This window comes from Oryzias latipes, chromosome 5 (assembly GCF_053564925.1).
Source record: "Oryzias latipes strain Hd-rR chromosome 5, Olatipes_Hd-rR_3.1".
NCBI classification, from domain to species: domain Eukaryota; kingdom Metazoa; phylum Chordata; class Actinopteri; order Beloniformes; family Adrianichthyidae; genus Oryzias; species Oryzias latipes.
The window spans coordinates 25607331-25633005 of record NC_136241.1 but is presented as its reverse complement, the minus strand read 5'-3'; the positions used below and the strand labels follow the sequence as shown (position 1 = coordinate 25633005).

Here is a 25675-nt window from a genome sequence, read left to right as displayed (position 1 = left end):
AGTACATGAGTAAAAATTTCATTTGGAACGGTCGTGGAAAGCCACGAATTTGCGTAGGCGTCTCACAGAAGAGAGAAATATTTACATAACAATTGAGTTTAAACTACCTAAAATATCCGTAAACTGAGTAATTCTCAACCGACCAAAAATTCTGAACAGCTGAAAACCGAATTCACCGTAAGACTGAAACCCTCGACGGACATCTGTGCACATCGATGAATGACAAACACAAGAAACACTTAGGAATTACGTTATCACCAAAGACTGAAATTTCATACGTGGAAAATGCGCCAAATGTACGAAACAGCCACAACTGTGTGAAACGCCTCAAAATGAGATCCCAGATGAAGGAATGTTCACAGATACGATTGGGATACATTTTCTTCCCTCATGTTTTTGGCATTTGTTGGCTTAATATCAGATACAGTTTTTCAGGGACACCCAAAAATACCCTTCTATAACTATCAAGCTACGTCCACATCGTACAATGACAATGACAAGTCTAAGTCCATGATCAAAACTCTTGTGTTCATGCACTATTTTAAGTGTTTTTGGGCTCTACCTACAAAACGTGCAGCTACTGAACGCGCATTGTAAGTTCAACCAGGCTGAACTTGGACTAGGGACTCGGATTAGTGACGTTTAGGTGACGTCCCATTTATTTCACGGAAGAACCAACCGTTTGAAAACTGATCATGGAGAAGAAATTGCGGTTAGTGGCCTATCAGAATACTGTGACATCTGCCACGTTCACATCACATGTGAAAGCAGCATAACAGCCAATCTCCAGTGTCATCAAAATTCAGGGGGGGCTCCTGTAATTAAACGCAATTAATCTGCTAATATCCTTCTAGTGTTGGAATAATTGGGACATTAGCAGGACTCATCTGCCTCCACGGCCCCTCGGCTGTTTGCTCAGCAGCTCATCCACAACAGGAGCTTTTCGATGCGTTCCGACAGGTGCTTGTTTGGTTTTATATCAGGACTCACATCGGCAAAGTCATTGTCTCCCATAAGGGTGGATACGGCAGCCCAAATTTCCCCATCCCTAAGCAGGTCTTCTGTCCCCAATAAAAGCGGGCGCATATCAATGACCGCCATCCCATTCTGCTAACAGTATCAATTGTGACAGGAAGGCGAGAGATCATACATGGAAACATTTGTTGATCGGCAGCAGGGAGAGCAGACGACGCCAAACGCAGCCGAACGCTTGCATGGATGTGTCTCCTCACAGCTTGATTAGAAAATCCCATCTAAGCCATCGAGCTGCGCCCACAGTTTGGCCGGGGGGGAGGTTCTCCTCCATCTTTTTCCATTTCACAGTGTGTGACAAATGAAAAAGAGGAGCCAGGGACAGCCAGACGCATGCATTTATGAAAATACAAGCACATTTCACACCGTCGGAGCTTTCCGCTAGGTAAACTGCTCGTATTTCTCCGCGTTCGGAAAAAGAAACGGTCTTCCCGACTGCTGCTCAAATTCATAATCAAGACGTAGCTCTTTTATAATTCAGCACAAGGACGGAAACGCTGCTTGATAGCGGTTTACCGAAGACAGCGCCGGGCCTTGACTTATTTAAAATTCCATTATGGGATGTCTTGTCTGGTATATAAAAAAAAAAAATCCTAATGTGGAGAAAGCTGTGTAGAATAATGATAAATCAATGTGTTTTAGGGCGCTAAATCAAACGTTTGTGTGCAAGGATGAAAAATGTAATCCAGTTTTTATAGCAAGTGGTGGGATAATTGGAGAAAGAAATGATATTTTTGCCAGACGAAATCCATTTTTCATATTGTCGCCTTCACAATGAGATGCTGCGAAAGCTGCAATCATGAACCACACGAGGAAAAGCAAAAGAGAAAAAAATCTTTAGGACGCAAAATCTACAATATCTGCAGCCACATTTTGTAGCATTTCTCTGTTGTTTTAAAGTCCCACATTGATCAGCTTTTGATCTTTTTACAAAGTTCTCACAGTGTTTTTTTTTTTAATTATTATTATTTTAGCCAAAATTGTAAAAACCTGTGCAGTCAAACGTTTTCTGCAAGTCTTCACAAGGTTTTCACAAACTGTTGCTGGTATTTTGGCCCATTCCTCCACTTAGATCTCCTCTAGAGCAGTGATGTTGCTGAGCAACACGGACTTTCAACTCCCTCCAAAGATTTTCTATGGGATTGAGATCTGGAAACTGGCAAGACCTCAAAATACTTTTTATGAAGGCACTCCTTCGTTACCCAGGGGGCAGTGTGTTTGGATAGTTATCACGTTGAAAGACCCAGCCATGTTTCATCTTCAATGCCCTTGGTGACGGAAGGAGGTTTTCACTCAAAATCTGACGATACATGGTCCCATTCATTTTTTCCTTTACACACAGCAGTCGTGCTGGTCCCTGTGCTATAAAAAAACAGCCCCAAAGCATGATGCTTCCACCCCCATGCTTTACAGTAGGGATGGTGTTCTTTGGATGCAACTCAGCATTCTTTCTCCTACAATAACGATAAGTGTAGTTCTTACTTTTGGTTTCATCTGACCATAGGACATTCTCTCAGTCCTCTTCTGGATCATCCAAATGCTCTCTATCTAACTTTAGACGGGCCCGCAGGGGGACACGTCTGGCTTTGCAGAAGTTGAGTCCCCGGCGGCGTAGTGTGTTACTAATGGTAGCCTCTGTTACTTTGGCCCCAGCTCTCTGCAGGTCATTCTCTAGATCTCTCCGAGTGATTCTGGGATTTTTGCTCACTGTTCTTGTGATCATTTGGACCTCACAGGGTGAGATCTTGTGGAGAGCTCGCAGTTGTGGGAGATTATCAGTGGTCTTGCATGTCTTCCATTTACTAATAATTGCTCCCACAGTGGATTTCTGCACACCAAGCTGCATCCCTATATTCAGTCTTTAGAGTTTGGTGTCTGCTGTCTCTATCAGACAGCTCTTCAGTCTTGGCCATAGTGGAGTTTGGAGTGTGGCTGTTTGAGGCTGTGGACAGGTGTCTCATACATAGATAAGAGTTCAAACAGGTGCCAATAATTCAGGTGACAAGTGGAGGACAGAGGATCCTCTTAGAGGAAAAGCTACAGGACTGTGAGAGCCAGAAATTGTTTGTTTGTTTGGAGGAGACCAAATACTTATTTACCAAAATTTACAAATGAACATTCTTTAAAATTCAGATTGTCTGGATTATTATTTTTTTCATTTAGTCTTTTAGTCTCATCTTTTAAGAGGGAGAACTTGCACAACTGTTGGCTGATAAAATACTTTTTTGCCCCACTGTCTCTAATAAACCAGAGGATGTATGGATAGATGAACTGACATGATGAGAGCATAGTTTTCCATGGGATCTTGTTATAGATTTGGCACAACAGTGAGACCAAAAGTCGCAGTTTTGAAATCAAAATTTCTTAAATGGCAAATAAACTGTTCAGTTCAACTGTGAGTTTAGTTCTCCTGGTAGTGGCATAGGGCTGCATGATATGAGGAAAACTCGCCATTTGCAGTTTCAATGATCATATTGTGATGACGACATAACTTATGATACATGAACAAATAGAAAAAAATAAAACAAAACCATCATTTCCATTTCACTGCAACAGTTTAATTTAAATACGAGTCAACATCACTTCAATTATACTCCAAAATGACCCTCGTCTACATAGGAGGTGAACATATAACAAAAAGGACTCAATGTGATTGGTCAAAAGCATAAATGGATTGATTTCCTCCATAAAATACTTCAAGCTGCCATAAAATTGTTTTAGCACATTTAAGCTAACCATTTGATGAAATTTTCGCAGACTTTTGCAATATGCGTATTGCACAGCTTGATTTCTCGATAACAGGCCTATAGTGGCATAAATATCACTCCATACTTGGAGGGAAATGCCAAGACTTCTTGGCAGACCCCCCTGATAGTCTACCGGCACCCCTTTAGTGGGTCTGGCTGAATCCAGACCTGTGCGACAGAATGAAACAGAGCAGTGAGCTTGTAGTATATCACAAATACGATCTTTATCGCACCACATTTTTTTGTCTGCTTCTGAGTCACAATAATTTGAGTAAAGGAATACTCAGAAATGCAATTTGAAGTTTTATTTTCCTGAAATGTGTCCTCCGTCGTCAGACAAATGCCACAAGAACATGTTAAAAACACCAAAAACGGGTTGGTTTGACGGCAGAAAACGATCAATGGGAGCTGCATGTTTACAAGCTGAACCCACAACGCTGCGGTTATGCTGAGGAATGCAAAGTTAATAGACGGAGAGATTCCTGCTGAAAAATGGAGGTCATTTCAATCCCAACAAAACCTTTAGAAACGTAAGCCATGCACTTTTCTCGCCGAGGCCAATATACCGCAGATCAATAATTCTATGAATCAGCGCATGCCGGCCAACGAGGAAGGTCAGCTCCCAAACAAAAAACAATAACACACGTGAACCGTGCAACCTCTGTGAAAAATAAAGAGGGTCGCAGGGAGGGGACAGTTCACTGAATGTCAGCAAATCTCTCCGGGGAACCCCCCCCCCGTGGAAACGGGGACGAAAAACCACCAAAGAGTGCACAGAATAAGGCCGCCGCGTTCTACCCGCCGTACATTCATTTTTAATGAGGTCTGATGAGTCCCAGCACCAGAGCAGAAACGCAATCCCAGATGATCTACCAACACTGGGACTCGAGCATCCGCAGTGACTGAGCCGGAGAAAGGCTGGGGGGCTTTCTGCTGCTATCCAAACAGAAAACTGCAACTGCCCCCTCCTAGGAGAGGAGAAGAAATATTTATCAGTGGGTAAATTCAGCAGAAATGGCTGCATGTTCTGTTTACAAACCACAGGAAAATCAAAACGCACCTTTCTGACCAAAAACAACAACAGATTTTTGAAAAGCATTGATAAATTGTATATACTTATGTTAGAGGGGTAAAATTATCATGTCACTTGGGATCTGTGCATTACAGACAAATAAGCACTTTCTTGTTTTTAGAGGGATCAAATGATCCCATTACTCGCGACTATTTCATTGCAGAAAAATTAACACTTTTTAAAAATAAATGAATACATTTTCCATCAATTATCAGGTTAGCTTGAAATGATTAGATAATCGCACAAAAAAAAGAATCACATGACAGCACTAACTTCTGTCGCTCTTTTACTTCCTCCCTTTAAGGCCAAAGCGCTTTACAGTCCCGTTCAAGCACACACACACACACATTCACACACTGACGGAAGCTCTGCTACCTAAAGTTACCTGCATCGCCCCTGGCGACGCCCGTTCAAGTGTAGGAAAAAATCGTTTCGGCAATATATCGCGATCGTTCATTTGGTGATATTTGTACCGATTCAAAATGCTGTTTATTTAATTATTTCTGAGCGTCCTTTTTTTTGTTTTGCACTTAAACCTCCCACCGCTAGTTGGCAGGGTAGCACCCGGAGACTCTTTGAGCAGATCTACACTCACAAAACAACAACGAGACCTCAGCTGGAGGCAGCTTGTTTTGCTGTTGTGAGACTTAGTTTTCACTCAGGATGGGTACCGAACCGAAACTCTGTGCCGTGTTGCTGCCAGTATCATACAGAAACGCGGATTGCGCTGCTTTTTAGCGGCTCAGAGAGGAACGAGTGAAGCAGTGCTGCTGCACAGAGGCTAATGCACGGAGCATCAGAGAAAATGCTGTCAGCAAAGCGGGCCAAAGTTCTGCAGAACCTCACCGCAATAGATTCTGGTTCAGCGACCTGATGGATCAGAGTGATGTGTACAACGCTGTGAAAAACGGCCAACGTCATGGCGATGAGCGTTACTGGTTTACTGCAGCGTGTGAGTAAACGGAGCTGCAGCTGCTGTGCAGACTGTCATGTAAATAAAGCATCTTAGCCACATCCGCTCACTTTATTGTTTCTGGAAAAGAACTGATGTTTTTTTTTTCTCCTTTAGTTTTGAAGCACCTGAACCGTTTCAAAATACTGGGGAAGCTACAATAAGCAATTTTGAAAATAAACAGCACTTTATTTCCCCAGTCATACTTTTAAACATAATTGGTTAAGGCACATGCATTCTATTTTTTTTCTTATACCGGAAAAATATTTGAACATATTTTCTTGTGGAAATCAGACCATGTTGACTGTTCCCTTTATATCTTTTAATTTACCAAAATAAAATCACTATGAATGTGTTTGGATAAAAGCAACTTATATAAACAGATGCAGCGCTTAACATTGTGATCATTAAATAAACTGAATTTTACAATTTTATTACAATGGAAGACGTATTAATATTCAGGTAGAGTTTTTTAGTAATACTCAAGAAAAAATGAAAAGGACTTGTTTTTCTGGGACAATATTGTGGGACGCGTGTCCCAATACGCGCATTTTGATATCGCCAGACTGTTGCTGATACACACCCCTACTTTATAAAAACATGTTTTGTTTTTTGTTTACACATTTACACATAGTACAAAACGTGCATTGAAGGTTCAACCAGGTCAAACTCTGACCATTAAGGGACTGGGTACTGATGGCGTCCGTTATCACTCACGGAAATGTTAACTGTTTTAAAATTGATCAGGGAGGAGAAATTAATAATCACGGTTTGTGACCAGCCGGAATTCTTGGAGACCAAAGTCTTTCATATATCGGATTCACAAGATTTGCACCGCTTTGACATTTCACACCAAGCCTCTTCCAACTGTAGTACCAATACTATACCCGCCAGGAGCAACGTGAGGTTAAGTGTTAATGCCCCTTTGACACATGGGCAGGCTGGCGGGGACCGAACCTGCGATCCTCCAATCAGAGGTTGACCGTATCGATGTATTGTTTTTTCTGTGATGTATTATTTGAGAATTCAGAATGAAGCACACCAAAACCTACGTGAGCTACACATTTAAGGCAGATCCCGTTACTTCTAAAACATCCCATTAGAGTTATTTGGAAGCTGAAAGGGACCAAATACAAAGAGGAAACGGGCACTACCTTTGACTGTGACGCTTCCTGTGCTGCTCGCCATCCCAAACTGGTTTCTCGCCACGCACGTGTAAAGGCCCGCATCGGATTTGGTGACATTCCATATCCGAAGGCTACCGTTGTCCAAAATGACAATCCTAGAAGTAGAAAGAAAAAAAAGGGTGAATGTTTTTTTTGCTGAAAAAAAGAAACAATGAAATAAAATGACAAGACACATCAAAAACTATGCATTCTGGGTACCGTTTTGAAAATGTATTGCAAATATATAGAATAGAATAGAGTGGAATAGAGGTTTCTCACACTGATCTAGGAAATGTTGTTCCAGTACATACAGTATAATTAAACTTTTCTTCTAAATTTCCAATCCTTGGCCATAGTTAAAGTACTGACCCAACTCTTCAGCTGCACAAAAGTGAAATGTTCTTGACCTCCTGCAGGTTTGGAGTTTCTACATCGAAGGGGAACAAGGCAGCGATGTCCATTCAATGCTTCTTGGAGCCCTTACAAAGACTTTAACTGTATAGCACTAGGCGGATTTACCAAAAAAAAAGATAAAAAAGAAAGAGCAAATAACATTTCACAGGGTCTTTAATTAAGTTGTGCTTCTTTCAGATGACAGAGATGAGAAATAGGATTGTACTTTCAGGCCTGATTAATTCAGCGCATGGCTTCCAGATACGTGGGACAAAGGCGGCTGTCTGCCCTTTATGCGACGGCCACAAGTGCCTCAAAAAAAAAAAGAAAAAAAACCACAGGTCGAAAGGCTTCAACAAAAGTTGACATTTTCCAAATAACATGCAAAAAATGGAAATTGTGCCCTTGAATGCAAAGGTACTGTGGGAAATCAAGGGTGGACAACCTCATCAAAGCGCGGTGAATTTTAATGATCTGAATGCTCTGCTGATTCTGCAGGCTGTAAATATAAACTGGCGTCAGCCTGATTGTGGGAGGGGAGCGGGAAAAATTACTCTCTTCACTTATGAACACAGTTGACTGAGTCAAAAAGAAGGCTCCTCCGGTGCCTGATGAGGCCTTTACAAATGCGGTCTGACGCATGATTTTTACTTTTATTTGTATTTTTTGTCAAGCAAATCAGTAGCAGTTAATTCTTTTACAGCAGTTACAAATGAGAAAGAGGAAGGATAGGCCACGACATCCACACGAACCGGAACCGTTGATGAAAATCCTGATTCAATGTAAATTCTTTACTAAGAACCACGATAATACAGGTTACACAAACACTTCCAGCTCTTGGAAAGGCTTTTTTCTTTGCTCCTAAACACTCACAAACCTCTAATTTAATTATTAAAACTAGCTGTTCTGGGTAAAGTTAAAAAAAAAAATAAAGGAATGAAACTACACAGATATATCAGCAGGCGCACATTACCATAAAAAGAAAGATATGATATACTGCTTTTTTCTTTATTAACAACAATTTGACTCCTAAAACTGTTACTTGTTCAAATCATTGTAGAAATTGTATTATAATCAATAAATTTGAATGTTTTCAGAAGGTATAAAAATGTAAATACACATATTTTCTTTCTTGTTAGCCAATATCTGCATAACCTTAACAATCCCAAAATTAATCAATGAATAGGTTTCCTTTTGTTCCATTTTAATTATATTACTAGATAATGTATAAATCAGTCATCTGTTCTTAAAATATCCCATCCAACATGAATTAAAAAAAAAACAGAAAACTTTCAGATGCCAAAATATTTTTAGAACTTTATTTAACCACACTTTTTCAAAGTGTTAGAAAATGGAGCTCACTAAAATATTCTTAAATATAGCATGTGCCTAATATGCTAAATCATCTTAAAGAAGCCAGAGAGCAAAAACGCTAAATGCTACATAAAGAGCTGGATTAGCAGAAAATGTGTAAAAAAGTGTGAAGTTTATATGGAAAAAAAAGAGCGAAAATATAAAATGATATGGCTAACAATGCTAGCTTTAATTTGAGAAAAAAAGCTAAATTATTTCTCTTGTAGCGATAACACTGTCAAATTAGCAAAAACGCACAGAAAATCTGAAGATTAAATGGAAAAATAATGAAGAAATACAGCTAACAATGCTAGCTTTAATGCACATGTAACACAAAGAGCTAGAAATGTTAAAACAGTGAAATAAATGTGAAGATTAAATGAAAGAAAACATGAAAATATAACAAAATATGGCAAACAATACTAACTTTAAAAGAATAGTAGAAAATATGAGGAAAAAGAAAAGAAAAATGGATAAAAAAGTTAAAATTAAGATGAATAAAATACAGCTGATAACTGTTACTAATACAAAATGCTAAATGATGTTACTTCAAGAGATAGTCAAATTAGCAAAAAGGGAAAAGACTATATGAAGACTAAATGAAAAAAAATGGCACTTGATTAAAACAATAATACATTTAAATAGTAAATTATAATAAAAACAAATCTGTTGTAGAGTCTTCAAATCACACTTTTTTGCACTTGAAAGAATCTCTATAAATACAATTGACTGTTTTATGCAGAAAGACTTGGATGCCATTTAGATTTCTCCAATGAAAATGTACAGAAGTTTTTCTGGATTGTTCTTATGTCTATAGATCCTGGCGCAGTCCGTGCAGACATTTATCATAAAGACTGCCTTAATGTAGTAGAGTCGCCGCAAACCATTAAAGTAGGTAGGTTTTACAATAGGCTGTGAAGCCTTCATCTATTATGCCTATAAGTGGTGCTGCTGCTAAGGGTTTGTGCGCTAACAGAAAGAAAGCCATCGAATACCAGCAGGGTGCCTGAAACAGGCTGGATGGGTTAAAGAGAAGCAAAAGAACAAATGTGTTTCAGCTCGACACATTCTTGTGCGGTTGATGCAGAGAGACGTCGTACTTTACTCTGCGCTTCAATGGGTCTTGTTTGTAGATGAGACACGAAAGTGCAGAGACGGTAAGTGTGACCCTAAAACCACATGGTGCTGCTGAGTGGAGGCTTTTCGGTTTCTATCCGGCCGGGAGAAAACTGCTGAATACAGAGTAGCCACCAATGACCATCAGTTACATGGGTGGGGGCGGGCGCCGCAGTGTGGGACGCTTAATGACATCAAAGTGTATGCTGATAAATTTGAATTATTCTGTCCATCAAGCACTGTTATCCTACAGCAGCTCACCACAAACACAAACAAAACAAGAAGACAACAATGGCTTATCAACCCCCCACTCCCCCGTTGTGACTGCACCGGGTTATTACAGTAAAGAAAATAAAAATACATAAAAAAGGACAGCCATAGAATTCACAATTAAACAGTTGACGGTTTGTCAAAGAGCTGTTCAGATACAAAAAACATCATTATGCAAATCTGTGGCAGAGAAAATGTAGAAAAGAAGAAAAATAAATGAGACGACAACAACAATAATAATAATTATAGGGGAATAAAGATAAATGAATAATATTGAGGTGCACAGTAAAAACATTTACTGGACATCAATACTATTAGAGTCTTTGTTTCTAATCACATGGATAAAAGGTTTCCAGGTGTTAGAAAATCTGAAATGAGTGCCCTGAACTGAGAATCTGACCTGTTCTAGAGCTAAACATTGCAAAAGGTCATTCCCCAAATGTTTAAATGTAGGCGGAGATTTGTCCTTCTATCTCATGAGAATGCTCCGCCTGGCCAAGAGGGTTGAAAAGTCAGTAAGGGGGTTTTCCCCGATGAGTTCTCATGGTTTGAATCCAAAAATAACCAGAATTGCAGATAGTTCAATGTGGGCCTTTAAAACTGCAGATAAAGATTAAAACATTGATTTCTAAAACTCACTAAATTTTGGGCAGCTCCAAATCATGTGTGATAGAGAGCCTGGTTTTGTACGACAGCATTCACATTTATCATCATAACAGGTTTTATTTGGGATAGTTTGACTTTTGTAAGTCTTAACTGGAAAAACCTCATGTCGCTGACAGATTGGAGATGAGGGGATTTCAAGAGCAGATTGCCAAAGTTCACCAGAAATATTCCAATGGAGTTTCTTTTTTTTAATTGTCCAGGGTTTTAAATAGTCTTTAATCATTGAAGAATACAAGTGACCGGTCTTTTTAAACCAAGGGGGTGTTTTTTTGTCCAGAAGAGTTTCTAAAGGCAACCTTTTAATCAGGATCAGACAAAGCTCTGCAATAGTAAAAATGTGAAGAATCTAAAGTTTATTATCAGATACTCAAAGGATGTGAAAGTTCCTTTTACATACATGTCTCTGACCATCTTCATTCCAAGATATCTTCTGGAGCAGAATAAAGCATGCTGTGAAACCGATGGACAAGATGCATTTTCAATTTGTGGCCATTTTGGACCACGGTTACCATGAGGCAGGCGTGTCCAATACAACACGTGTCTAATGTGAGCAGACCAATAATTTTATTGAAAATTGGGGAGAGTCAGACCACAATGTAAGTGTTGTCTTTGTAATATCTCTCTTCTTATTCTGGGATTCTTTTGTTCCATATGAAACTAGAAATTATTTTATCCATTAAAGAGAAGAAAGAAGAACCACTAGAGGGCACTGTAGGGGCGTGTAGCAGTATTTGCTTCCAAAAGTAACGCAGAAGAAGTAGTGCCGGCTTCAGCCAAGTTGTTCCACAGCGACACAGATGAAGATTTAAATGGATTTAGTGATTTGATGGGATAAAAAGTGTTGACCTGACTTGTTAGTTTAGCTGCTATCCCAACAGTTATTCATTTGTTCCACTAGCATACTAGATCTCTCTTATTTTTCATGCAGCTAAATACGGTCACGGTGGTGAAACGTGCACATATTCAGTCTATTATTATCTATTCCGTGATTGGGATTGGCCTTTTAAGATAAACTGAAGTGTAACTTATAGTCCAGTGCGACTTATATTAGATTTTTTTTTCTTTATTATGCATTTTTTTGCATCTGTGACAGTGCATCGTGGTCTATATTTTTGAATTAATGCACACTGTTGTCTGCAGAGACTTCTGGGAAATTTCTAGCACAATCAGTTTTGTAATTGTGGATTCAGACAGCACCACACCATTGCGTACGCACTATATAGTGCACTATGTAGCGAGTAGTGAAGGAATTTGGTCACAGCCTTTGTCCAAAACATACTGTAGTTTGAAATTTTGCCCTTTTTTCCCCTCAGTTAGATCAAAACTGTGCACTTTTGCACCTCTTTGAAGTTGTTATAACCAGCATAAGAACACAATTCAAACGGATAATAGTTAAATATACGTTTCTTTTGTTTCAAAAGTGACTGTGACCTACATTCAGCTTGGACAGCACAAAGCTTGCAGCCAAATGTGCACTACGTTGAGCACATCCTCAGGGACAAAGGCGCCATCATGCAGCTTGTGCATCTGTGTAAGAGGTGCTTCAAAAAAGTGAACAAGTGGCGTCATGCACAAGCACAAAGACTAAAATCCTCAGCAGAAAGCGTCCTCGGCCCTCGACAGCTTCGTGCACTTCTCTGTAGCCTTTTATGAAAGGCCGGTACAGAGCTTTTCTTTTCGCTGACATTCAAGAAAAGAGGAGCAGACTGGCTGTCGGCATGGCTGTTCGTCACTTCATCCTGGAGCTAATGGGCGAGCACAGGAGGTCAAACTCAGTGGAAGTCAACCCAGGCGCGCCGGGTAGAATAAGAGATGGAGAAGAAAGAAAAAAAAAAAAGGAAACTATTAACACGTTTTCCTGTTCCTGCCCATGCTTTTCGTCCTCGCCGGCGCTCCGATGTGAGGAGACGTGCACCCGCCTCCCAGCGACAAGGAGGCAGCAGAGGGGCAGGTATCAATAATTCACAGGTGAGATGTAGTCTTTTCATCCCCGCCTCACACAGCTTTGATGGACGTGGAAATTATTCGGGAAAAAGAGGCCTTTTTTTTTTGTCTTCTCCCCAAATGCACTAAAGAAGACAGATGGACAGTTTTGACTGCATGGCATCCGTCTTTGTGTTGAGATGAAAGGCATAGATATGAGACACTGTGAAGACTCCAGGAAATAGTAATGCCCCCAAAAATAAATAAATAAATAAATAAAATAAAACAGAGGCTGTTTTAGTGTTTTGCTTATGTCCTCCTAAATGCAAACGCTGCCTTTTTGTACGCTTCTGCGGCTCTCGAAAGGCTCGTTTTTTGATGTTCCATTTCGTCTTTGATCTGCTTGATAAGTTTGATGCTGAGAGGAAACGCCACAATCCAAATGAGGAAAGAGCGCAGCTGCTCTCAAAATGAAAGAAAAAAAAAAAGTCAAATCATAATTTGCCAAACTCATTACTTCATTGTGCCCTTGCCCTCACATATTATTCAGAAAAAAATAAATAAAAAAGGTTGTCAAAACCTGCAAAAGAGTAATTGCCCCTTAAACTTAATAACTGGTTGTGTCACCTTTGGTGGCGACAACTTTAAAAAAATCATTTGTGATAAAAGGCAGGGAGTTTTTCTAATGGACTCTTATAAATTTCTCTTATTGTTTGAGTTTGAACGGATTTCCCAGCATGCCCAACGGCAAATAGTCATGAAACAGAAACTCAGACTTGTGAGGTGGAGAGCTGTTATCACAAGTTATAAATTCACCAAGATTAGGATGTTTTACAATCATAGTTCCATCCACAGCATTTTCCCTGCCCCACACCATCACACTACCGCCACCAGGATTTGAGCATCCATTAAAAACACTCGTAAATATTAGATTTAGATTTTAGATTTATTAATCCCACGAAAGGGAAATTTCCTTGTCACAGTAGCATGGAGTTTGGCACAAGTATGTACAGACAGTGATGACGACTTAAAAATCAAATACACATTTTTGAAAGAATATATACAAAATAAGAGTGTTCTGAAAAATAAACAGGGAAAGAGATGTACAGGAATATAGAGGTCATCTGTATATACAGTTATGGTGCAGTGGAAAACAAAAAAAATTAAAAAAAATTAAAAATAAAAGCAATTAAATTAAAGTGATGAATGTGAAACCATTATACTTTTTTGTTGAGATTCTTTTATTTGATGCTGCTGACAAAAATGAAAATAACTCTTTTTTTCTTTTTTCTTTTCTTGAGATGGTGATTCAAGACATTTTATCGCCACTGGGCTAAAGGATTGAGGTCCCTCGATTATCAAATGAGTTACGTTCAAAAAATAATCTGCTGTAGGTGAAATTCGCAAAGCAGGATTCTAGATGTTTTAAGACCCCCACTACATAATTTATACCCCTTACTTAGACAGACAAGAATGTTTCCACACTTTTCTCTTTTCTTTAAAGTTTCAAAGCTCAAATGTCGTAGTAAAATAAGTCCAGTGTTATAGAATGAAAACAAAGATCTGATCGCGATCGAAGATTTATGTCCGTTTATGTCCAAATTGAACGCATTCTGTTGAGAAGACATGATAGACTAAATTGATTAACTAAATTGATTTACAGCTAATCAGGACGAAGAACACAATGCATCATAAAAAAGCATAACGAAAAAACAAGCAAAAAAAAAACTGCAGAAAGTGTACCGCGATATAGCGAGAGACCACTTTCATGCTTCATATGTTGGGGTGAGTGCCTCATTTGTTTTTTGGACTACATGCCGCTTCATGTTTGAGTTACATATGGAAGTGCCGACACATTCCTGCGGTGACCAAGAGAGCTGAACGGGTTGTGAATTCAAAAAGCAACAAGGCGGTCCTGCAAGAACACAATGGAGTTACAAAAACTTCACAACAGGAATGGTACCAGTAATGCTGCAAAACCTTATCTTCTCTAAAAGAAAACAGCAACTTCCTGACACAACCCTGCATTTTATCCGGGATGGGGACCGGCACAGGGAGACCCAGACTTGGCCACCTTGTGACAACATAGTTAGGCAGTGCAAAGGGTCTTGCCCAAAGACAGACACTGGATGGAGCTCATCGTGCCCCCTGGGAATTGAACCCTGATTTCCAATGCCTCTGTCCTAGTATGTCAGTAAATAGATCTACCGCCATAACTCCATCTTCATCTCAGCAAAACATCACCTGTTAAGCCATCATTACTTAGCCTCATTTGAATAGAAACCTGAGAAATAAAGGTTGTCAGGTTGAGAGTTTTGGCAGCGTTCTTTCTCTCAGAAGGGATTTCCTTCGTCTGACTTTCATCACATCTCTGTACAGCAGCAGATACTGAAATCAGCTTTAGAAGAAAATGCGGTTAATCACAGTTTGTTCAGGCTTTGCCGAGAGAACAATTCTTTTCTCACAGGAAATGACAATGGACCGAATAATTGCAGCAGAACGTAGGTTGGAAAAAGTTCACAGTTGAGGTGATGTTCCTATAGAGCATTTCTCCAATCGTGGTGAATTCCCTGAGCAGGGACAGGAGGCGTTCAGGTGGTAATCTATGCTCCGGAGTGCTTTCAAACCCTGAAATGGCGATGGGGGGTAGGGGCGGGGGTTGGGGGTGTATAAGATAAATTGGAAGGCTGTTCGTCTACGGTTCCCCACAGTGCGCTGTGCACTGGAGAAACGGCCTTGTCAGCCACATAAATCACACCCAGCTGGGCAGCAGAGACTAAGGACACTGAAACCTGCAGAGCTCCGAGCAACTGCAGAGCAACTTCTCAGATGTCTTCCACGTCTTCCTGCAACTGTTCCCTTTTTTAGTAAAATTGTTAACGACATGCTTAATAGTCAGTGAGGGATGAGAAAACAGTTTTACCCCTTCTTTTTTGTTATTTGACTTCATTAAATAAAGGATATTACTTCAGAAGCTCATTATGTTTACATTTTGACATTTCCCTGATAAACTTGAACTTTTCTGCTGTAATAATATTTCATTAATAATAATACAAATATAAATAATAGTCATTTTGATCACACACGTGTATCGAGACAGACAGACAGACAGAGACAGAGACAGAGACAGAGATAGAGATAGAGATAGAGATAGAGATAGAGATAGATAGATTGAGTGTGTTGTAAACTGATTTGTCACTAGTTTATTTTGAGAAAATACGTCAAGGGAATTTGGAAAGTGTCTAAATATTGCAAAAAAAATGCCAAATTGGCAACACCAATTACCAATTGAGTTGGGACAAGCCATTTTTTTTAAATTAATGACTAGAGTGTGGCGTAAGCGGACCGTACAACAGCATCACCCGTATATGATAATAGCGTGCAACCTCACGAATGTCTTACGAATACTTTACGACACACTTACCACACCCCTGACAACCGTGCCTTTTGAATAATGTCCCAACATGGCCAATAATGTCCGTTGAGGTGGCCGTACGGGCCTCAAAGGAACTGCAACATACAGCGCCCCTTGAGATGTTGCCGCTCCTCTCTACAACTCTCCACGGGCAGCCCAAAAACCCCCAGCACCCATACGGGCCAATCCTGGTATGGGTGCATGCGACCATAGTTTTATATCTGATCAACACGCCACAACACAGAGAGAAGGTTCTCTCCAGCTGAATTACATCAGCACATGTATGTGCAAGAGCACTAAGCGAACAGAGTTCAGTGTTTATTCAGTAAATCTAAGCTGAACAGCCTCCAGCTCCTGCAAGAAACTGGCAGAGCCTTTTTCTGCAAACATCATTTCATCATTTAATATTATTCTGTTAGCATTGGGAGCATAAAAAAGTGTTTGTTGGTAAAATTGAAGAACTGGCTTCAGCAGAGACTCCCTTTGAAAGAACCATTCCATTCAGCAGTAAGGATAGGGATTTTATCCAGTTTTGGTGACAAACCAGTCATTTTTGAAATGGTTCCAGTGCCTAAACAGTGCTTGAAACAGCGTTTTTCTCCCCAAAAACATTTAAGATGTTTTATTTCATTCTTTCTGACACTTTGCATCTCCCTTTTCACACACCCTGAAGTTAACATGTATGACGTTGGTCTTTTTTCAGAGCATTTTTTGGAACATCTTATCCATCAGGTCGTTGAATAAGAATCTTTTAGTGTGACGTTCAGACAAACTTTCACTCGCTTTGCCTTCCAGATTTTGACTGAAGCTTTGCCCACCCTTACTGACCCACCCATTCTTATATGAGCCCGCTCACAATCACCGGAAAATGATTGGTTAGAATTGCACAGCAAAACGAAAAGTAAACGAGTGATTGACATGTCAGAAAGCACAGAAATGAAGTCCCCAAATTAAGTTCCGAAATCTGTGTTTCTATACAGTACTGGTAGAACTGTATATGTCCGTACCCGTTGAACCATATAAATCCTAATAGGTAATAACATATCCATCGGTACCAATAGCACCCCATGTCGGTATCAGATACCTCGATACCGGCAGTACGGTATTTGTTGGTACCGGTAGTAGAGTATATAGCAGTACCGATAATGCAGAATATGTTGGTACCGGTAACAACATATACGTCAGTACCAGTACTATGTATACGTCGGTACCCGTAGTATCATATATATTGGCACTGGATACCTTGATACCAATGGTATCACCCATATCCGTTGGCACTGACAGTACGCTATATGTTGGTACCAGTAGAACAGTATACGTTAATACCGGTAGTTCCATACATGTTGGTACTGGTAGTACAATAAACGCTAGTATTGGTACCAACTTGGCAACGAGTCTTAGTACACATTCCTATTCAGCAGCGCACGAAGCCACAATTTGAATAAATGAGAATGAACGACACGGATTAGCGTGATCTGTGCAAAAACCAGAGTTAATCCTATTTAGTGATGGAGACAAAAATGAAAATAAGAGAGACTGGGCTTTGAGTTCTTCAGTAACAAAAAATGATTTGAAATGATTTGATCAGATAAAGATCTGAATGGATCTGTTTATACAACATTGCTTTATATAAATAATCCATTTTCATTTATGTAAAAAAAAGCTCCAAATAAGTTTGATAAACTTAAAAGGTCCGGTGCATAAAAACTGTTTTTACACCAAAACAAAATCAACTTTGAAAAAAAAAAAAATTATTATTTCACAAAATTGTGTGTAGATGAATGGAAATCTAATTGATTCAGAAGATGCAGAGGTCTAGTTCAGACATTCAGACATCAGTGGATGACAGCAGTTTTTTCTCGTCATCTGTCTCTTTGAAAAGCCAAAGCAGTAAGACTCGCCGCCACGTTGGTGTTCAAGTGCAGTTTAAAGTCTTCAGAAAGCTGTACAGCTCATCATCCATCAGTCAAGGGGAAAATGCTCCTCTGACAGGTGTGTTTATCAGTCCAACCTGACAGGGGGAAACTCCCGCTTTAACACAGAGGTGTACACCAACAGCGGCAGGAAAAAGCCTCCCTTTGCTTTGCAGCTGGAACCAGAGAACCAGAGAGTTGTCTTTCATTAGAAGCAGGCTGGTTTGCAGGCAGCGCTGTAAACGACTTTGCCTTTTTTCTTTTTTAGTCCATGGTGTGCAGAGGCTTTTTTTCTCCAGGGCTGCAGCTGGCACCAAACCCTCTTTAGAAATATTGTTGCTTTAGAAAGGAAATGTGTCCAGAGGGCACAGCTTTGGCACAAGTATTAATCTCTTTCTCTGTGAAATTCATGGTAATGCCACAGCTTGAGTGGCATTACCCCCCCCCCCAAGGTTCTATGGTTTTTATTTTGTTTTCCTCTCATTTGCTGTTTTGATGGAATTTTGATTTTTTTTTCTGGGGTTCATCTTTCACCTGACATTAGAAATATGTCAAAAACAGAGTAGAAAATGAGAAAAATCATGTGTTAGGGTTACGTTATTCTAGTGCGTCTTGGAATCATTGACTGTATATGAGAACTGGACGAAGTGAGTGTGACATCACCCGTAGAAAATGACTTAATGACAAAAATATTGGATGTTAAAAAAAAAGGAACACCTGTTAATTTCTCAATAGAAGTCTATGAGATCTTGGCTTCTTGGAGCCAGCGGGTACTTCCTGTTTGAAATGCGAGGGGGCGGGTTACTCAGTCCAGTTCTTATACACTGTCAATGCTTGGAATTAATATTTTCTTCATGAAAACAGCACTGTCATTTTAAAATAAAAATCCTGCTGCAGACAAACGTTTCCTATTATTTAAATTCCCAAAGACCTTGTCTCACAAGTCTTATTATGAAGTATTTTATGCTTCGTTTTCTGTATTATGTTGTCGCATTAAATACTTGTGAGCCAGATATTACCCAAAGTCCTGAAAACCATCTGAAAATGGTATTTTTAACATGTTCTTGTGGCATTTTTCTAATGATGCAGCACATATGTATATAGAGAAAATAAAGTTAAAAATTGCATTTCAGAGTAAAGGTTTTTCCGCACCATAAGACACACTAAAAAGCTTTAAAAACGACATATTTCCGGAACAGCTGATATATGGATTAATTCTGGCTACTGAAGCCATTTTGAGAGGTACACAGCATCTGTCAAAATGTCAGCCGCTTTTTCTTTAAGTTGCAAACAAGCTAACGTGTAGAGGCGTCAAAATGTTTTTTTTTTACGTTTTACTATCATGGTAAGGAGTTTGTGTCGTCACGGTAATGACTGCTTTGGCAGTATCGGTTGGTATTTTTTTAAGTGTTGCAAACAAATCCAAAGTTGATTTCATTTATCGTGAACACACTTCCAACAAGTTCTAGAAACACAGTGATCAAAGTCTGACTGATAGATGGACTTATTTCCATCTTACAGTTTGATGTGCACCATGTATGACAAAAGCTAAAAAATGGAAGATTTAATGACAGTGCAGCTGATAATCATTGCGGAAAATACAGTAAATCTTTATTCAAATCATTGTGAATCAAGAGCAGACGAAAACGTGCAGTTATGAACAAGAAACGCTGGGCGGGCGACAAGTTCCCTCCATTCTGCTGCATCTGCTTACAGACGACTAGATCCACGTTCGTCTTTAGTTTCCTTGTCTGAGACGGCTGGATGGATTTTTATTGCACCTGTAACGTTAACTTGGCATTGGGAGGGGCTGTGAGCTAGCGTACAGCATGTAAACAGAGAGCTCTCAGTTATGGGTGACAGGAAGACAGAACTCAGAGGTGAATTTCTAATTATATTGCCATTTAGAAACTATGTCCTGGAAAACAAAACAGGTTTTTAGATTTGAGCTAAAAAATCCTAATTACAAGACTTTGAAAAGAGATTTTTTAAAAAGATGTCGCACTGAAGAACGCTGACATGGAAAGTCTTAATTCTCGTCAGTGGAACGGTGATGTGGTTGTAGTGGTAATTGGATTGCGCTGAGAGGGAATTTCTCCCCTTCCACGGGGGTTTCTGCTGTGGTCACAAATTTATTCTCCTTCTCACAGATATACATCTCCAGTCGGTGCCAAGGTTTTTTTCTTCTCCTCTTCCTTTAACACTAAAGAACACACGCATGTTTCACAGGAAACTGTCAGAGGAACCAAGATGGATTACCGGCGCTTCCTTGGCGGAATCTCACTTTGAGAAATGGTATCAGCCGCCGTCTTTCAGATAAAAATAATCCTGCTGCTGAACGGAGGACGCAAAGCTTTCGTGACCTAATCTCTGAGAAGAACTAAAAACTCAAATTTATTTGAGTTTACGCAGAAACAAAGCAAAAAATTTGGTCTCACCTACACTAGATAAGAGGAAAAAAATATGGCCAATTCAGCAACTGTTTGATAGCTAAAAATGAATGGCTCCATATGAGCTGAAGGCTTAATGGCTCAGAGGGTATTCTGCATGTAAATGAGGCGCCGGAGCGAAGGAGGCTTTGCAATAAGAGCTGGACGGCGGATTGATCCACAAATCATTTTGATGGGCTCTCAATGCGAGCGCAAAATCAATCGGCGGCGGTGATCATGACTGACAAGCAAAGGCCAATGTACTGTCAGTTAATCAGGGTGCGGTCCTAAAGCCCGGAGCCGCCGCTCATGGAGGAAAGCCGACAGGCTCCAGAGCTGTGGCTCTGTCGTGATTTCCAGCATTGGAGTGCTCTTTTTCTGCTCGTGTGCAGAAATGCAGACTTTACACAGTGATGGGGAGAAAGAAGAAACACTCAAACGTTCAGAAAAAGCCACCACTCCTTCAGTTTTGGTCACTTTTTCACTGATCCTTAACACTAAGAACAAGTTTGACTCGAGTAAAGCTACGCTCTAGCGACCACTTACAATGAAAAGTCTGTATAAACACGTGTCTATGAACGTTGCGAGCTTCCGCTTTCAGAACTCTCGCGTTCATGCATCACTATGCAAGATTTAAGACCATTTTCAGGTTCTACAACGTGCGTCGAAGGTTAAAACGGTTGAACTTTGACCAATCAGGGACTCGGAATTGGTAATGAAATATGGACAATGTTTCTTTAAATTCACGGAAGTTCCAACCGATCCTGAAGGAGAGATGAAAAATCCCAGTTTGTGCCCAGAGTTGTAGGACGCCACGTCTGTCAAATATCAGAATAGAGCTGCGGATGAAAAAGCCTGGAGCAAGAATGGCGAGATTTGCCCTGTTTTAACATTTCGCATCAAGCCTCTTCCAACTGAGTACGTGAGCTGGTGTCGGGTAGCGACAGTCAGTCCAGCGTGAACATCCTAGGCTAAAAGTGTGTTCTTGAACGTGCATCACACGCCCGGTTTGGACGTAGCTTGATAGCTTTTGCAGGATTGGAGATCATTGAAATTGGTTTATTTCAAGCAATCAAAACAAACCAACAAAAAACAAACAAAAGAAATATTTATCTCATATTTATAATATCATATATTTTTTAAATATTGTTTTTAATTTTATTTTTGCTTTTACTCTTTTCTGTTGTAAGACGACTTTGAGTATCCAGAAAGACGCATAGTTAAATAAAATTATTATTTTTGTCAATATTATCTATGAAAAATTGGTCTACAGCTTTCTGGGGTCTCTGTTATGAGGGTTGTGGGCGGGAATGTTAGCGCTGAACAACCCCACCCCCGTTCCTGTCACCCATACTTCTAAATAGTTGTTTCCTTTTCCAGGACATAGTTTCTGCAGAGCGCCATTAGTTCATTTAAAATTTTCCTTTGAGTTGTGTTCGCGGGACCATTGGCACGGAGAAACCCTGCCCCCATTGCTGAGAGATTTCAGTTTACACTCTTCCACTGGCTTTCAGCCCCTCATACCCCCAACCTCACATTTACAAATTGCCTGAAATTTTAAAAGGTCACTCCTGGACTTCTCCATACGTCTGTACATTGGCTTAACATTAAAACTGGATGTACCTGCCAAGCGAATCATGTTCAGTGCAATTGTAGCTTTACTCGTCTGCTAAGGTTTACTTGTTTTTTGTTTTGTTTTGTTAGTTAGTTACATCCCATCGTGTTTTTCCCTCCTATCGTTCTGCAAAATGTTTTACAGTTCAGTCTTGCTGTGTTTCAAGTTAGCAGCTTGTCACATTTGAGTTTGACTGTATATGAGAACTGGACCGAGGGAGTTTGTCGTCACCCATAAAAAATTACTTAATTCCAGCTCCAACTTAATGAAGTCGGTACGGACGCCGCCATGTTGGAACCAGAGATCATCCATAAGCAGTGATTGATCCGAGAGGGTCTGAGTCAACATTTTTACAGCAACCACTCTCACCAATCAGGAGTGAGCTTGTTGGAAGGCCACGCCCCCTTCCACTTGAAAGTGGGGCTACACGAAATCTGTCGATCATTTCAAACGTTCAACGTTAATCCGCATATTGAGGCTTCTGATTGGTCCAGTTCTTATTTACAGTCAAATAAAATAATGAATCTTCCAATCAAAGAGACTTCCAACTCAGCCGTGATTCACGTTAAAAGTCTGAATGGAGCTCAATTTGAAAAGCAGCAGTTGAGAGACGTTGGCACAATTTCTTTTTAACTAACTGAAGGTCTACAAGACAAGAATACCTTCAGGTTAGAAACGACAACTCATTTTAGGGCGTCGGTTTCATTTCCTAAGGTCTCTTTAAGCCAAATAATCAACTACTTATAAACAATGTCAGTGTAAAAGTTCATTTCTTTAGTTTCATCCGACCGTGTGTGTGTGTGTGTGTCCCTGACATGATATTCCAGAAAAAGATCACGTTCACCCAAGCCAAGTTTATCTAATGATCACAGATGATCACACAGCGCAGTTCTGCTGCGCTGGAAGCCAAAAGAATTCATATTCATCTAAAGTGATGGGATTCTCTGGGCAGCCTGAGGCGAAAGTTTAAATATAAATCAGGGGAATAAAAGAAACAGTGGAGGAAAAAGTTTGCATTAGGAATGCATGAAATATTGCTAAGAACTTAACTGGTTCACATGTGTGGGTTGGTCATCGCGCACAGACCTATAAAATCTTTTATTTCATATCAATATTTTAAGACAGAGAGAAAAGTCAACCAGGTTTCATACATGAGGACGGGAAAAGTTGCTGTCATTTTCGGGGTCGTGACTTGTTAGGTCAGGACAGTCTACAAGTGACGACCCCTAAAGTTCCACTCTGATCATTTTTTGAGCTATTTGTTTCCAGTGGTCTTTTGATTATAATTATGCTGTTTGTAGTCAAAATTATTAAAAAATTGTCGTTTTTTTCTAGGAAATACTTACTGCAGAGCGGCAACTCCGCCCCTCTTCCTTTCACCCATAACTGAGAGCTCTGTTTACACGCCAGATTTTTTTTACAAATATTTTTTTTACTTATTTTAATTTTTTTTTTTGCATGTGCAAACAGCTTTTACAAATTCAGTTGGTTATGAAGCAACGCCGTTGCCACAAAAAAACAAACCAAAAAAATTTGCCCAAAATGATCAACCTCCTAAAAAAAGTAAAATAAAAAGAAGTGCAGGGTTTCCATTGATGTAAATACAGCCTTAAAGAAGACGGTTTCTGTAAAGTCCGGTTCTGCTGGTTTTTCTTGTTTAGTCACCTCATGGTGGAGATTTGAATATCTGGAAATATTTTGGCATCTAGGTTTTTGGCATTTAACTTTTAAAGCCAACAACATTTCTGTTTTGTTGACCCTAACTCTATTCCGTCTCTTCGGTTCTCAGATTGAAACTTTCTTAAGGTCCAGAGAACCAAATTTCAAACCCACGGAGACTCCGCATTGCCCTGCCGTTAAGCCTCCATGTGGCTAAATCTTCTTCAAAAAGGCTTCTTTTTATTCAGACGGCCTTTCAGCTAACTTTTGCTTGTTGACTGCCCTTATTGTATTTTACCTGTGATGTTTTATCAATTTTATTTTATTTTATTACATTTGTCTTGCCTTTATATCAAACCTTGTGAAGCACTTTGTGGTTTTTACTTGTGAAAACTGCTATTTAAATACATTTCTACTCCTTCTAATTTACATTTAAGGTGGACTGAACACTCATTTTATTATTCTTTAAATTAAATTATTTTTCTCTTGAAACAATTCAAGGTCATTTTGCTTAAAAAATAATCTCAGTGAAACTTTGACTAGAAAGCCATCAAATATCGTTGATAAACGTTTCCGATACCCTTGTGCTATCCTAGGCACTTTATCATTGGGAGTTGGGTCATCTAGACCCACTAGACAGTGCTCTGAACCTTTTTTCTTCAATGATTTGTGATTTTCACTGGTGTCCATGGATTACATGAAATCTTTCCACCTTTATCATGGTAGGGAGAACACGTCAATGTAAGGGTGGGGTCATAGGATAGCACAAGGATTACATGATTTTTGTCACTGTTTGATGTTTGGATTCATAAACTGAACAGAGGAGGTGCCAAATCCGTTCCTTTCGTCTCTACAAGTGAAAAGGTTATTTGAAGCCCCTCCCCTCTTGTTGGATCATCGCGGCGGCTCCTCCATCTGAGGCCAAAAAGATCAGAGTCAAACGGTGAGTGACGGCCTGCCACCTGCCAGCTCTAAATGTTGTTGTGTACAACAGGAAGAATCAGCGGCGCTCTAATCTTTGCTCTCATTCTTAGGTGAAAAGGGGGTAGTGGGGGGCAGAAAATCCCCCCACCCAGCCTCCCTGTCAGGTACAGGAGGCGGCGTAATGAGTGAAGTCACACTGGGCGCATAAGCCCTTGCAAGTCAGGCCCGGCACGGCTCGCTCAGCGCAGACCGCCACAGATTTGGAGCTCCGCTCTAAAAGCAGATGTTCAATTAGACCTAAGTGGAAGGGGGGGGGGGGGGGGCAGAAATGCGATGATAAAAAAATGCAAAACGACATTTAAACGACACACACAAAGTTTTTAATGAGCCCAACAGCATGCATGCCGCGAGGACAGAAATAGCGGTGATGGTGGCGTCTGTTGGTGCGGATCACTTCATCAGCACGTTTATTAATACACCTGTTTTCATGCAGAACCTGTTCGTTCTCAATGAACGGGAAGAAAATTAACGCGAACAGGAGGAACACTTATGAAACCCAGCCCCAAACAAGAGCAATAAATGAGTTTGCCGGCGTCTTCTCCGAACTCCAACTCATTATTACATCTCTCCAGGAAGTCTCAGTGTTGTGAATGTTGCCGTTCTTGCTACAGCTCTACTATAGTAAAACCTCTGTTTTGTTTTTTAATTGTCTAAACCTCTTTTAAACAAGGAACTGAATTACTGGAAATGCACAAATAATCATTTTTATCATCAGATTTCAGTATTAAATCCTTTCACACTGGCTTTAGCTTCAGTGTTGACAATCTTTGGAATACCGTAACTCTTCAACCGTTGATACAATTAATGTAATTCCAACTGATTCTAAGTAAGAGAAAAAGGAGATTTGCGTGAATATGCAACACTTTCGGTATGTAACGTATGCTATGATAAGGGGCTGTGTATTGGCAAGAGTCTAGCGATACGATACATATCGCGATACGATACATATCGCGATACGATACATATCGCG

General features: G+C 39.9%; 1 protein-coding gene across 5 annotated transcripts in view; it reads right to left on the bottom strand.

The window, feature by feature from the left end:
- Nucleotides 1-25675, bottom strand: part of cntn4 (contactin 4) — a 277378-nt gene that overhangs the window by 25131 nt on the left and 226572 nt on the right. For all 5 annotated transcript variants that reach the window (XM_078947538.1, XM_078947537.1, XM_023955100.2 and 2 more), the window contains one exon: nucleotides 6958-7085. In XM_078947538.1, the coding sequence (XP_078803664.1) occupies nucleotides 6958-7085 (128 nt within the window). The remainder of the gene's footprint in view (nucleotides 1-6957; nucleotides 7086-25675) is intronic.